This window comes from Chrysemys picta, chromosome 1 (genome assembly GCF_011386835.1).
Source record: "Chrysemys picta bellii isolate R12L10 chromosome 1, ASM1138683v2, whole genome shotgun sequence".
NCBI classification, from domain to species: Eukaryota; Metazoa; Chordata; order Testudines; family Emydidae; genus Chrysemys; species Chrysemys picta.
Window position 1 is genome coordinate 65,816,654 of NC_088791.1, and position 15,692 is coordinate 65,832,345.

Here is a 15,692-nt window from a genome sequence, read left to right on the forward strand (position 1 = left end):
CATTAAAAATGCAGTCAGTCAATTCAATCAGAAAAAAAATCCAGCTACCCCTCTTCTCAAAAACATAACAATAGCTAGAGGTGCAGTACAGGTCACGTAATTAAATTTAGTGTCCTCCCTAACTATGTATCAAGGAATCTATTTAGCCCAGGAATACACAAGTCTTCCCTGTTTAATATTTTGAAACATTTGACAAAGACAGACAAGAGAGAAGTTCAAGAATTATTTTATTCATCAGTCATACCAGGTAAAACCCAAAGTAGAACTGTTAAATATATGAAAAAAATCCAGTCACTTCAGTGACCTACAGGACTTGTACATTTTCCAGGAACAGACTATATTTATAATGTATCCTTTTCAGTCGCCAATGCTTTTGAATTACTTTCTTAATTTTCTTTTGCCATTCTGAGGATCAGATGCTGTGGTGAAAAGCATTTGCATCATACATTTTTATTCAGTTTTCTCGTTATATACATCAATCCCATCTCTGATTTTGTCATCACACAGGCTTTTCAGGCATCTTATTTCTAACCCTAAGAACGTCCTCATGGTGTATTTACATTTTAGAAGAGCTTGTGCACAGCACAAATCAATGCAAAATGTTTTCTCAGTGCATGTACTCAAGAATATGCACCTAAAGACTGCACTGTTCTGCATATATTTCTCAGCAGTCTATTTGTCTTTAAATTCTAACCAATTATAGATTTATAAAAATGTATACAAAAGAAATTTTTCTTGCACCTGTACAATGCCTCAGATACCAGTGATAAAGACATCAGCTGTTTAGAATACTGAAACAATATAGAATAATCTGATGTAAATTTAAGGTACACAAGAGAAATTGTTTTTAAAAAAATCAAACTCCAGAAACGGAACAAATGTACAAGCCTGAAAACAGGCCTCATTGTAAAAATAACTTGATTGAGATTGCTTCTTGCACATTAACATAGCATTAAGGTTTCTGATCATTTAACCTGTAAAAAAAGCTAAGAACTACCCACCCAACCATTATGTTGGTGGCTGTAAAACCTAAAACACGTTTCTGTTCACATGATTTTCCTCTTTAAAGCAACTATAAATAAATGAAGATGAAACAACAAAATGCCAGTGAAGTAATGCAAATAAATTCTAACCACTTGCCAATCTGGCAAACGTATGTTTCTACCACATTTACTGAAAGCAGGAAAACTGACGTAACTTTCCATTTTCTACAACATGGCCCTCAAAACTGCCTTTCCAAATGGCCAAAAACCTATGCACGGCTCTGGCACAAGGTAATCTTCAAAGCTCCCCCAATTTACAGCGGAACATGTGCCCATCCCAAGGTCATCATCTGCTGCAGATTTCCCTGAAGAGACTGTCTTTCCAGCATATTATGGGCGGCATGACAGATTAAATTTCTCAGAAACCCATTGGCCTTTCCCTATACAAACAGTAACAACAGTGGAACCTGTGAATATAGGATGCACCTTGCCTTTTTGAGGGAACTACAGGGCAGAGGGCATGAGGGAAGTGCACGCACACATTAGGGAATGGATTAGAACAACAGGAGGTTCAACTCCCACATCCCACCTTCTTAATTTTTTTAACTTAAAGATCTCTTTGGACCGAGTCTTGGCATAGTTTATCTGCTGCCCCAAACAGGTGGGTGTTTGTGTTCTTACTTGCAAAACCATTTTCATTTGGCAATTAAAGCAAGCTATGTAGGTTTACTAAGTCCACAAAGCTTCAAAAAGTGTTGTGAAAGTCCGTTTTGACACTAGAAAATCATGAAGCAGAAACAGAACATTTTCCAAAACACTAGTGACTTACTAAATTTCCTGGCAGATCCACAGATGAATTTGAGCTGCGAAGTTCAGAGCTGGTTTCCAACTTTCCCAAAGTTTGGGGTGTTCGGTTTTGGTTCAAATTGATAACTAGTTAGATCGGTTGCCTGAGTCTCCACTCCACTAATAATTGTATCTGATCCCTTCTACTGAAAGTTATTCAGGTAGTTACCAAACACGCAAGCAAGCATGTCGGAATCAGAATGATGTTTGACAGCTTTTTAAAAAAGCTAACAAAAAAGCAATTTGCCTTTTCATCTACCAGACAAACAGGAAGCATGTGCTGTCATGTACTAGAATATCTGCATACAAGTGTCTCGAACAAGATTCTTTACAATAGTAACACTGGCATGATATCACAAAGGGCAAAATTAATTCCTTCAGCATTTACTGTAACATTAACCAAGATAAGCTCATTTCATTTCAGTGTGAAAGTCATAATCACTTCTATAGAATTTCCATTCTAATTTGACTTAGACCACTTGATCTTTTTTTTAAATGTTACTATTTAAATATAGGTTGGACTAAGATGGAAAATATGTTTTATGTAATGACTCATTTTATTTTGTTTCAGCATGATGATCCTGGTGGTGATATTAATGCAAATTTTATTTCAGCTATTTTGCCCGTTCTACAATCAGTGCATATTTAATATTGGTTTTCCTTCCCTTTGAAGGTTTATCATCTCCAGAATATCTTGATTTATGGACGCTGAACCAGTTTACTCTTACTCCCTTCCTGCTCACTAAGTTTGAAATGGGTATAAGCTAAAATGCCTAACAAAGTACACAAAATCCCAAGGACTTGATTAAGTGACAGTGGATCTTTAAACAACAGGTACCCTCCCAACAGAGTGATGCAGAACTTGAAGTGTCCAAACATATTATATCTATGCATCTCTGTTAAGGATCATAACAAATAGTCAAAATATTAAAAATAAAAATATGAACGCATAAGAGATTCACTATCCATCCCCAAAATGGACTACGGTTATTCACATCAATTTCTATTCACACAACCTTTCAATTTTATCTGTGCAATTATAATTAACAACTGGATTGTGCTTTTCCAGTTTTAACATTCACAATAAAGCGGATAAATTACCAGCCTATTTGTCCAGTGGGCTTTTTTCATTGTGAAATATACTTGACTGAATACTGCCATTCATCTGAAAACAATGGAAGTGGCCAATAATAAAAAGGATACGTGACAGGTGATGTGTTTCCAATGATCCAGTAAATGGACAAGTTTACCATAAAGGCTATTATACCAGACAGCAGCACCATTAACTGTGGATTAATGGACACAGTCAGTAATCTAACATATATTTCTGACCATCTCTAGTTACACCCCAAATTGTTTAATCAGGTTTCTTTACTGTCAACTGCAAATCAGTAAGACATGACAAGAGAAGAGAGCAGACAGAACAAAAAAAGGCAAACATGAGTTCTAATTTAATGTAGACACTGTCAATTTAAGTTGCTTAGAACACAGTCTCGAAAGGTGAATTGTGCTACAAAATGCGTATCTTCTTTCTCTTCACTTCCCATGTCTGAGAAATGGCCCCAGATACTCAACTGCTCTCTCACAAAAATCATGGTCCATAACCATATTTAAGAGATCACAGCTTTTAGATCCAAAACTTAGTTAAGGTTACAGAAATAATTACGAGATATCTGTCCCATCTGTTGTGATGATTCATTATTCCAGTCACTGATTTCAGTACCACTGGAGAGAGATCTTGCATCAATTGTTGCCTGACATATCACTAACTGGGTGATACTGGCACCTTCTAAACTAAAGGTACCTTCTGCCTTATACAACAGTATGTAATGAATATATATTTGAGCCCTGATCCTCTTGAGGGACATCAAGAAGATGAGGATGAAGAAGATTAGAGCCCTCCCAGTACAAAGCAGCTATTGACTGCAGAAAGTAACCACTACCAGCACTCCTCCGCCAGAAGTGAAGTCAGGGAGCAGTGAAAGCATTTGTATCGTTCCCACAGTGGAAAGCGACTGCTGGCTCCAGGGTCATTTACATAATTTTACTTTAAAAAACTAGGACAAGCTTCTGGATTTTGTAAAGTCTGTGTGTGTGTGGGGAATAGAAAGGTTAATTTCTTTGGCTTTTGACTTACATTGTTCATCTATTTTAGATACTCTAGATGAGTGCTTTATTATTTGATTTATATATGAACTCACAGTTGGTGGCTCATCTGGGGGGGTTATCTGTCACTATATTTAAAATATTAGGTATCTAGTAACACTGGTGGATATTTATTACCAAATGGTCCTTTGTTAATCCTGCTGGGGCTTCCTGTCAGAAATGGTTACACAAAAGGAAATGAAGAATTAATCTATCATCTGCTAGTAGCTGCTAGGCTACTGATAGCCTCTCGTTGGAAAAAGAAAAATGGTCCAACTCTAGAGGAATGGTTCACAAAGTATGGGAGCCTGTCATGGAAATATTAACACACCAATTATGTACCCAGCAAAATACACAGAGGACAAATATACACTTAGATATTTGGTTACAGTTTACTCAGACAAAGTGCTTTCACCTGCAAATAATCAGCACAACTGTCCATTTTTTTTTTTATATTAACATTTGATAGATATATGTCTGGTTTGTTAAATGTGTAATCAGAGATTTTACTGAATTTAATAAAATCACTAGAAATGACATGTAAAGCATGTTGTAATGATGCTCATTATGAAAGTAACACCCTGTAAGAGAGAGAAATCTGATGACTATATCTATATAGTGATACAGTCATCAGATATACATACATACACACACACTATACTCTAAACAAAAGCTCACTGTTGTAATGATTGTTGTGTTTCTAATATTTACATGGCAACTAAAGCTTCCTAAATAAACAATTTAAAAAGTTGCTTATTCCTGAACTTCAGAGGGAGCCAATGTCTACTTTTTTCCTGTTACTAAAATGCCCTCTAACCAGAAACAAGAATAAGGACAGAACACTCGTAGACTAGGTCTACACTACCCGCCTGAATCGGCGGGTAGAAATCGATCTCTCGGGGATCGAATTATCACGTCTTGTCGGGACGCGACAATCAATCCCCGAATCGACGCTCTTACTCCACCAGCGGAGGTGGGAGTAAGCGCCATCGACAGGGAGCCGCGGAGGTTGATTTTGCCACCGTCCTCACAGCGGGGTAAGTCGGCTCCGATAGGTTGAATTCAGCTACGCTATTCGCGTAGCTGAATTTGCATATATTAAATCGACTCCCCTCTGTAGTGAAGACCTGCCCTTAGGCCACTTCTACACTACACGGACTATATTGACGTAACCTGATAGCACAGATGCAGACTACAAAAGGGTTTTTTCTGTCACTCCACCTCCCTGACAGCTAGGTTGAGGGAAACCATCACCCATCAATCTAGCTGCATTTATGCTGGGCTTAGGATGGTGTAGCTACAGCTCTTAGGGGCGTGGATTTTCACACCCCGGAGTGCTGTAGCTATTTTGACCTAAACGTAGATCAGGCCACAGACAAACATGTTGACAGAGATACTCCTCTCTCACACAGTGGGGCTTAAACAATTAAGGAAAGCAGGGACTGATTCTCTTTCCCCACAGCCCCCGTCACATTCACTGTCAATGACCATATGTGAAACTGTTATATTAAGTGATAAGGCCATTGGTGTTAAATTAAAAAAATAAAATATAAAATCTTACCACAGCAGAAAGTGTCCAGGGTCCAAATATCCCCCCTTCTCCAAATACTGGCTCAAAGAAGGGTACGATACACAACAACATGGCAGAGGACATTGGTGCCTGATAGTACAGCAACTGCATAGAGTTAACCTGCAACTCATGCTGCTTGGCTCCTACCCACTAAAACCAAGAGATAAAGTTGTTAAACATGAGGAAAATCAAGTCCTCATATAAAAGGAATTTGGTTACTAATAAGGAGGGACTCTCATATGGCCAGCACTACATAATAAATAGGATGACTGTTGTGTTTTCCACTTCCATTTACTGAACACCAAATATTTTAACCAGATGCATGCGTGTTAGTCTTCCCGCCCTATTTTGAGTAGACAGTGATAAGCCACTGGGTGCAGGCATATGAGGAAGGAAGAGAATTGGCTGAAAGAGCTTTTTCATTACAATGTCTGATGGGTAATGCTTGAATCTTCTTCCCTTCATCTTCTCTCTATTCTTTGTCTCCTCCCATACTCTATGAGAGGGTCTGCCACTTGAGTAAGGACAGATAAATAGGGGGGTTGGAAAAAGCTGGCTCCTTTCATTCTCGCACCAATTCTGGATCTAGCCTAGTAAGGGTTCAGTACCATCTCCCAATAAGAGCAAGCAGTATTACAGAAACTACCTATCTTCTCAACTTTCTACTATTATGGGATGCCTGAGCACGATTATTAAAGCCATAGCCGACTGCATCAAGTTAACTTGCATGCCATTATCACAAATGTGTGTGAAAGCATGCAACATTTGAACTGCATATTTTAAGCAGCTCTTTAAACCAGTGGCTCTCAACCTTTGCAGATTACTGTACCTCTTGCAGGAGTCTGATTTGCCTTTGGTACCCCACCTCACTTAAAAACTACTTGCTTACAAAATCAAGCATAAAAATACCAAAGTGTCACAGCACACTATTACTGAAAAAAAAAAATGCTTACTTGCTCATTTTTACCATACAATTATAAAATAAATCAATTGGAATATAAATATTATACTTACATTTCAGTGTATAGTATATAGAGCAGTATGAAGTCATTGTCTGTATGAAATTTTAGTTTTTACTGACTTTGCCAGTGTTTTTTTATGTAGTCTGTTGTAAAACTAGACAAATATCTAAATGAGTTGATGTACCCCCTGGAAAACCTCTGTGTCCCCCTGGTTGAGAACCACTGAAAAGTACATAATATACCTTAAGAATATTCTACAGAACTGTTGCATATTATGACAGTCACAAAAAAATAAATTCTAGTAGTACTTTAAAGTATGTTTAAATAAAATCTACTCCTAACTGCTGTTACTTTCCCTATGCCCCCACCTCAGTTTGCATTACGATATATATGCTAATAAGCATGACTAACATTTTTATAATTCCAGGGTTTTCCTTCCTTTAATTATACATATACTAAACTTCATTTTGATATTGATAACTGAGATTTTCAGCATGTATAATTTAATAAAACTACTGTTATCTTTGCATCTATGATTAGTAAAATAAACGTTACAAATGAAAACCCTTAGACAAATTATTTTCAAGGCATTAATTGATATTTTATTGCACTTAACTATAATAATGCTAATAAACAGCATTTACTGTCAGTAATGCAGCATTATATAAGAGACAACTTACTATACTGAAATAATCTCTGTTCTAAATTAAAATATAACTATAATTACATTACATTCTATTTAAGGGCTTTCTAAGAAAGCACAGGATGGAATTTCACCCACAGGCCAACTAGCAGTTCTGCTATACATGTAATGTTGCACCATCACAGTAACTTTGCCTGTTTCTCCTCTTCTCATAGATTTTTAAGGCCAAAAAAGCCCATCATCGTCATCTAGCGTGACAGTCAATAGAACCTCACCTAGTGATTCCTGCCTCAAGCCCATAACTTCTGTTTGAGTGATAGCGTATCTTTTAGAATGCTATCCAGTTTTGATTTAAAGACTTCAAGTGACAGAGACTCTACCACATTACTAAGTAAGTTGTGCCAATGGTTATTACACTCACTGTTACAAATGTGTGCCTTAAAATTCTAGTCTGAATTAGTCACGCTTCAGCTTCCAACCACTGTATCTTGTTATGATCTTTTCTGCTAAAGAGCTATGTAGTACCAGAAGTCTCTTCCCTACTACTTACAGACCACGACTAACTTAAGACATACTATTTCCAGACCACTTAGCCTGCCTCTATTACTTTCCGAAATTTGAAACAAGGTGTCAAAAAGTTATTTTTTTTATGAAACATGCACATAGAGAAGAACAAGTTACTAACCACTTGATAAAGGGATGTAACTAGAACACCAAGGGTAGCAAACACCATTCCAAGGAAGTTAAACTTCACGTCATAATAGGAATTCAGAAATACACCTACAGTTATGGGAATCTGTAAGGAAAGAAAATGTTGGCTATTATTTACATTTGCTGCAGATGGAACTCAATGGAGCAAAACTTGTTCTCCCCCAATGTTTTGGAAAGGTCTGCACACACATCATTACCCTTTTATCCAGAGTTTATCTCAAGCTTTATAACTAGAGGTTGTAAAGATATATTCCACGATTAAGACATGGCATGAGCTATACACAAATTGTATTTGGAAGCAATAACAATTAGCGTGTTTCATCTTTAGAGAATTTTACAAAGATTGACTTGCACTTTCTCCCATGCTGCGCTGGGAAACAGGACAGAAGCCCCATACAACACTGCTACAATCCCTTGATGGTATGAAAAAAATATCAAAATAACGTGAAGGCCTTAACACTGACCCACAAGCGTTAAGATTCCATTGAGGCCCCTAATAGCTAGAGATGGGGTGGCAGCATTTGGTGATCGTGGTGACGTTTTGCTCATTACTGGCTATTTCAGAGGTTTCCCCGCAGTCCACACAAGCAACAGCACCTCGACCCCACTCGCCAGCACACGAGAGAAGGTGCATGCTCATTAACCCAGCACTTCTGCCCAAGGAGCCATAGAACCATCAAATCCTGGTGACTCAACTAACAGATTTATTAAGTCAGTGAGCGCCAAAGGGACAGGCGGTAACGTGCCTGGAAAGGGGGAAACAACCCTTTGGCAAAGGGCAAGAGGGAGGGGGGAAATTCACAGGACGCTGCTCCCCCCGCCGGGGGCTCCCCGATCCGCCCGCCCCGCCGGGGGCTCCCCGATCCGGCCCCCCAGCGGCCGAGGCAGACAGACTGAAAGCGGGGACGGGCGCCGCACCGCGCCCGCCCGGCGCTCACCAGGGTCAGTTTGATGCGCAGGGGGAAGCTCTTGCCGTAGAAGAGGCTCTGGATGGCCACGATGGCCGGCGTGGTCATGGCCTTGGCCAGCTGGTAGGTGCCGATGGTGTTGCTCTGCAGGGACAGGTTGGTGAACACCACGAAGCCGCAGAAGCTGAGCGCCAGGGGCAGCACCTGGCGGGGCCGCAGGCTCTTGGGGGCGAAGACGCGCAGCGCCTGGCACAGGCCGAGGCCGAGCCAGGTGGCGGCGAAGTGCACCAGCGTGAGGCTCAGGTTGGGGAAGCCGAGCCGCACGTAGAGCCACTTGTTCAGGAACACGATGCAGATGGAGGCGACCAGGTTCACCAGCAGCCCGGCCGCCAGCCACCCCGGCCCCGGGCCCGGCCCCGGCCCCATGGCGCCCGGCAGCCGCCTCCGCGCTCAGCGGGGCCGGCTGCCCGGCCAACGAGTACGGAGCAGGCAGCCGGGCGCTCAGGGTCGCCGACTCGCCGCCTTCCCCCGCCCACCACCACGCCACACGGGGGGCGGAGCGCGGGAGCTTCCGCTTGCGGAGCCAGGGGGCGGGCAGGGCAGGGCAGAGGCGGCCCAAACCCGCGGCCCTCCGCCCAGCGCAGTCCCCAGCCAGGACCCGGGGAGGTCGCTCGCGTGCAGCCCGCTCCCGCCTGCAGGGAGACGAGCCAGCGATGATACACCGGCCTAGGCAGGGATCTCTAGGAACTGGCCGCCCGCGGATGAATTTACCCTGCTGGGAATGAGGTTTCTGGCTAGGGTGACCAGATGTCCCAATTTTATAGGGACAGTTCCGATTTTTGGATCTTTTTCTTATATAGGCTTCTATTACCCCCCACCCCCTGTCCCGATTTTTCACATTTACTGTCTGGTCACCCTATTTCTGGCCCTCAGAGGAGGGAGGACCCGAAGCAGCCTCCCAGTAGTGCTTTTGCCCCAATTAGTCATAATTAGTTTGCTTGGTTAAGGAACAGGACCACACCATAGTGTTGCCTGTGACCACAGAGGATGGACTTGTTGGTGTCACTAGGCATAGCTACCAGGTAACTCTGGAGAGTGGAAGGCCAAAAGTGCCGATGAAGCTCTTCCGCTCTGGGTCTGTGAGCCACAGTGACTCCATCTTGTGAAATCTCACCTACTTCTATGCTAACTGCTTACATGTTGAAGCAGAAATGTAAGGGTCAGCTTTTCTAGCAGGCAGCTGCTGTAAACAGGCCTTGCAAGGCCAAGAGATAAGCAGGCGAAGGGAAAGTTTCTAACATGCACACTGTGTACCTGCTGTAACTGTTGTCTGGAAGGGAGGGGTAAGGGTGAAATAGACAAAGGCTTGCACAAAAGTGCTTGGAGTATAAAAGGGAAAATTTGTTTGTATTTGTGGCACTTGATTTGAGACATGCTGGTCTCCTAGTGCCATTTCAGAGTTCTGAAATGAACTTGGCTTGCTTTCTCCCCTCGGTGTCTTTATTGGTGCCAACGAACCCTGTTTGCCATCTCGGGGCCCAGTTCTGGGCAGGCAACAGACTTCATGACCCAAAAGGTTTCAGAATTGTAGCCATGTTAGTCTGCATCAGCAAAAAGAACAGGAGTACTTGTGGCACCTTAGAGACTAACAGAGAACCCCAACTAAAACCTCTCCAGCGCATCATCAAGGATCTACAACCTATTCTGAAAGATGATCTCTCACTTTCACAGATCTTGAGAGACAGACCAGTCCGCGCTTACAGACAGTCCTCAAACCTGAAGCAAATACTCACCAGGAACCACACACCAGACACAAATCAAAAACACTAACCCAGGAACCCATCCTTGCAACACAGCCCGTTGCCAACTCTGTCCACATATTTATTCAAGGGACACCATCATAGGACCTAATCACATCAGCCAGTCCATCAGAGGCTCGTTCACCTGCACATCTACCAATGTGATATAGGCTATCATGTGCCAACAATGCCCCTCTACCATGTCCATTGGCCAAACCAGACAGTCTCTACACAAAAGAATAAATAGACACAAATAAGACATCAATAATTATAACATTCAAAAACCAGTTGGAGAACACTTCAACCTCTCTGGTCAGTCAATTACAGACCTAAAAGTCGCAATTTTCAAACAAAAAAACCCCTTCAAAAACAGACTCCAATGAGAAACTGCAGAATTGGAATTAATTTGCAAACTGGACAGCATTAAATTAGGCTTGAATAAAGACTGGGAGTGGATGGGTCATTACAAAGTAAAAACTATTTCCCCATGCTAATTTTTCCTCTACTGTTACTCAGACCTTCTTGTCAACTGTTTGAAATGGGCCATCCTGATTATCACTACAAAAGTTTTTTTTCTCTTGCTGATAATAGCCCACCTTAATTGATTAGTCTCATTAGAGTTGGTATAGCAACACCCATTTTTTTCATGTTCCCTGTGTATATATATCTTCCTACTGTATTTTCCACTGCATGTATCCGATGAAGTGGGTTTTAGCCCACAAAAGCTTATGCCCAAATAAATTTGTTAGTCTCTAAGGTGCCACAAGTACTCCTCATTCTTTTTGATGACCCAAAAGGTCCCTTCTAGTCCTATCACTATATTCAAAGAAATTAACCCACAGCAAAATCCCACCACCCCTCAAATCAGTGTCCCCAGGGTGAGATTGTCACACAGCAAAAATGCCCCCAATCTACCTGACCCGCAGAGAACGGAGAGTGGCCCACTAACCCATATAGCAAAATCCTTTCCCGGTAGGGAAACAGCTGAAAAATAAAATCTTCCTGAGGGACATTGGGCAGCAGTAGCTCTGTAAGTAGCCGTGTTGGAGAGCTGAGGTTGGGTTCCATTACCCTAAACCAGGGGTTGGCAACGTTTGGCATGCGGCTTACCCTGGCAGGCCGGGCCAGGCCAGTTTATTTACTCGCTGACGTGGCAGGTTTGGCCGATCGCGGCCCCCACTGGCTGCGGTTCGCCGTCCCGGGCCAATGGGGGCGGCGGGGAGTGGCGCGGGCGAGGGATGTGCTGGCCGTGGCTTCCCACCGCCCCCGTTGGCCCAGGACGGTGAACCGTGGCCAGTGGGAGCCACGATCGGCCGAACCTGACGCGTCAGCAGGTAAATAAACTGGGCTGGCCCGCCAGGGTGCCAAACGTTGCCGACCCCTGCCCTAAACCATCAGTTCTCAAACTATGGGTCAGGACCCCAAAGTGGGTTGCAACCCCATTTTAATAGGGTCACCAGGGCTGGCATTAGACTTGCTGGGGGCTAAAGCCCAAGCCCCATCGCCTGGGGCTGAAGTCAAAGCCCTGGCTGGTGGGGATCAGGTTACAGGCTGCCTGCCTGGGGCTGAAGTCCTTGGGTTCCCCCCCTCAGGGTGATGGGACTTGGGCTTTGGCCCTTCCCCCCGCCCGGGGTGGTGGGTCGCTGATGGGTTCAGGCTTCAGTCCCCCATTGTGGGGTCGTGTAGTAATTTTTGTTGTCAGAAGGGGGTCGTGGTGCAATGAAGTACAATCTCACTGACAAAGACAGGTTTTTAGTTTCCTTGTCCATAGAAGACAGTTAAATAATTCTTTTGCCCATTCAAGTACAGCTTCTTAAGGTGCCAAATGAGCAGCATTTTGAACGAAACCATCCAATACCTAGCCACTCAAAATGGAAAACAGCTTCAAACATTGTGAGGAGTGATACCTAACACAGTTCCTCTCCAGAGACATTAAGAAGTTCCAGGTGTCCCCACGCCCCCCTTACATCTTTTGGTAGGCATTTGTGCTTCAAAAACCAGTGCATTAAGAAAATGTTTAATAAGTTCCTGTCACTTACACCTGTACAAACTCATTCAAGGTACAGGTGTCACTGAGGGCCTAAGTAAGCCTGCAGAATTTTTGTTATTAGTGGCAACACATGACTATGCTGTTCTGACATCTTTTTGTTTGTGAACTGAATATAGCCAATGCGGAAATGGACACGAACACAAGCACCCAGAAGCAGTACATCTTTTAGAAATTCTGTTTTTGTGGTTGTAGTGAAACTCCTTGTTAAGTGGGGAAATCAGTTGATCTTAATAAAAAAGCAGAAGTATCAGATTGGCCTGACGGTACTGTGGTTAGTACTCAGAGCTGACATGCTTAGATTAGGTTTCTCACCCATCTTTCTGTTTCAGCTGGCTCTACAGGATTCGCTGCCCTTGGAATGAGAGAGTATCTGGTTCCTCTATATCCACTGTTCAGAGCACCAATGAATTTCAAAGGGAGTTCTAGCTTGCCCAGCCCATTAGAACAACTTCTTGATACAAACAGAAGGGGTCTGTGGCAGGGACACTGACAAGAGGCTTCCCTTTCAAACTCTGAGCTGCTGCTAGACCAGGAACTACGATGCTTGGGTTACTAAATCAAAACCTGTGTGTGCACAATAGTTAACAGTAGCCTCTTTGCTCTTCTCCAGCTAGGGGAAAAAAAAAAATACAGCTCCAGGTTTTAGTTAAATGTGTAATTAAAATGATGGCTATAAACATAATTAAAGTGGGGTTTCTAAAGGAAAATAATGAGTCTGGCACAAGAATTTTCAAACTTTTTCAAAACGTGGACCACGTCTCCCCCTTTGAGATCACACCATCCCTGAAGCAACTACACTGATTTTCATTTTATGTAAACAGAGTAATATCAAGAACACATGCAGATATTTTAACTGCCTTTAAAGCAATTAGTCTTTTTTTTTTTGAAAAGGGTTAGTAACTCCCTTTTTGTGTTAATTTAATGTCCCTTCCTCCCAACTGTTGTCTTCTTTCCCCACTTCCCTACACACATTTCCCTGCAGCCTCATTCCCTTCTTCACTGCACTTCTTAGATTCCAAGGCCAAAATGAACCATTGAGATCATGTAATCTGACATCCTGTATAATACAGGCCCTAGGACTTTCCCAAAATAATTCCATATCCATAGCATATATTTTAGAAAGACATCCAATCTGATGTAAAAAACTGTCAGTGGAGAATCCACCACCATCCTTGCTAAATTGTTCCATTGGTTAATTACCCTTGCTGTTAAAAAATTGCCTTATTTCCACTCTAAATGTCTAGCTTCAACTTTCAGCCATTGGGTTAGGTTATACCGTACTGTTAGATTGAAGAGCCCATTATTAAATATTTGCTCCCCATCGAGATACTTATAGATGTTACTCCTTACCCTTCTCTTTGTTAAGCAAAATAGATTGAGCTCCTTGAGTCTGTCCCTATAACGTATATGTTCTAATCCTTTAATCATTGTCATAGCTCTTTTCTGAACCCTCTCCTATTTATTAACTTTCCTCTTGAATTGCAGGCACTAGAACGGATGCAGTATTCCAACAGTGATTGCACCATTGCCAAACAGGTAACATAACCTCTCTACTCACTCAAGATTGCCATTTATGCATCCAAGGATTGTATTAGCCGTTTTAGTCACAGTATCTCACACAGCTCACATTCAGCTGATTATCCACCTTGACACCCAAATGTTTTTTCAGTTATTGCTTCTCAGCATAGAGTCCCCCATCCTGTAAGAATGACCTGCATTCTTTGTTCCTAGATGTATTCATTTAGCCGTGTTAAAATGCATATTGTTTGCTTGCACCCAGTTTATCAAGTGATACAGATCGCTCTGAACCACTGACTTCATTATTTACCACTCCCTCACTGTATGTGTCATTTGCAAACTTTCATTGATGGTTTTGTTTTCTTCCAGGTCATTGATTGAAAACATTAAATAGCATCGGACCAAGTACCAATCCCTGAGAGATCCAACTGTAAATACATCTGCTTGATGGCAATTTCCCATTTACAATTAAATTACAATCAGTTTTTAATCCATATTGTTCTCTTTTTTTTTTTTAAATGAAAATCTCATGTATCACCAAGTCAAATGCCTTACAGAAGTCTAAGTATATAACATCAGTGATATTACCTTTATCAACCAAACTTGTAATCTCTTCAAAGATATCAAGTTAGTTGGCAGGATCTATTTTCAATAAACCCATCTTAATATGCATTAATTACATTACCCTTCTTTAATCCTTTATTAATTGAGCCCTGTATCAGCCACTCCATTATCTTGCCCAGAATTGATGTCAGGCTGACATGCCTATAGTTACCTGAGTCATTCCATTTCCTTTTTAAAAAATGGCACATCATTAGCTTTCTTCCAGTCTTCGGAGCTTCCCCAGTGCTCCAAGACTTATTGAAAATCAACATGAACAGTCCTGCAAGCTCCTGAACCAGCTCTTTTAAAACTCTTGGAGGCAAGTTATCTGGGCCGGATTTAAAAATGTCGAACTTCACAGCTTGTGTTTAACATTCTACCAAGCGACTAGTGGAATGGAAAGAGTTATGACTATATGATGAGATCTTTGTTCCTCAAATACAGAACAGAAATATTTATTGAACACTTCTGACTTTTCTGCATCATTACTGATAATTCTACCATTTCTGTCTAGTAATGGACCAATACACCATTGTCAGAATTCTTTTTGTTCCCAATATATTTAAGAAACTCCTTTTTATTGTCCTTAACTATGCTGGTCATAGATTTCTCCCTGTGTCCCTTTGCTTCTCTATCAGTTTTCTAGAATTCCTAACTTCTGCTATATTAAAGTTCCCTACCATCAACTTCCCCATTATTCCATTTGTTTTAATATGTATTATGTTTATAGCTGCCTTCACGTAGTTTCTAACCAGCACAGCCTTCTTCCTCAACTGAGGTTCAGAAGCCATGATCCATTCTTCTTCTGCTGGTGGCTGACTGTTCCAGTCCACAAGTGGCTCCTGTGGAATTGCCTGATTAAGCAAGTGCAGGGGGCTGTTCACATATCTGGAGTCACTTGCAGCACTGAGGCCTTAATGTACGCTTTTACGTTAGAATCAACAAACATTAGGG

At 41.9% G+C, this 15,692-nt stretch overlaps 1 protein-coding gene across 1 annotated transcript; it reads right to left on the reverse strand.

Annotated features, from left to right (window-relative positions):
• Nucleotides 1–210: 210 nt before the first annotated feature.
• Nucleotides 211–9,312, reverse strand: SLC35E3 (solute carrier family 35 member E3). The gene is made up of 5 exons (XM_005280024.5): nucleotides 8,799–9,312; nucleotides 7,835–7,945; nucleotides 5,536–5,694; nucleotides 3,033–3,115; nucleotides 211–2,715 (listed from the first exon to the last, which is right to left on the reverse strand). The coding sequence occupies exons 1-5, from the start codon at nucleotides 9,192–9,194 to the stop codon at nucleotides 2,529–2,531; spliced, it is 936 nt and encodes a 311-aa protein (XP_005280081.2). The 5' UTR covers nucleotides 9,195–9,312; the 3' UTR covers nucleotides 211–2,528.
• Between the last annotated feature and the right edge of the window lie 6,380 nt (nucleotides 9,313–15,692).

Excerpts from the sequence above, each read along its gene's own strand:
- SLC35E3 (XM_005280024.5), bottom strand. The coding sequence starts at position 9,194 with ATGGGGCCGGGGCCGGGCCCGGGGCCGGGGTGGCTGGCGGCCGGGCTG. Across the intron at positions 7,946-8,798 it reads TGCGCATCAAACTGACCCTG|ATTCCCATAACTGTAGGTGT; the intron begins GTGAGCGCCGGG and ends CTTTCCTTACAG. Across the intron at positions 2,716-3,032 it reads GGAAACACATCACCTGTCAC|ATATAATATGTTTGGACACT; the intron begins GTATCCTTTTTA and ends AGAGATGCATAG.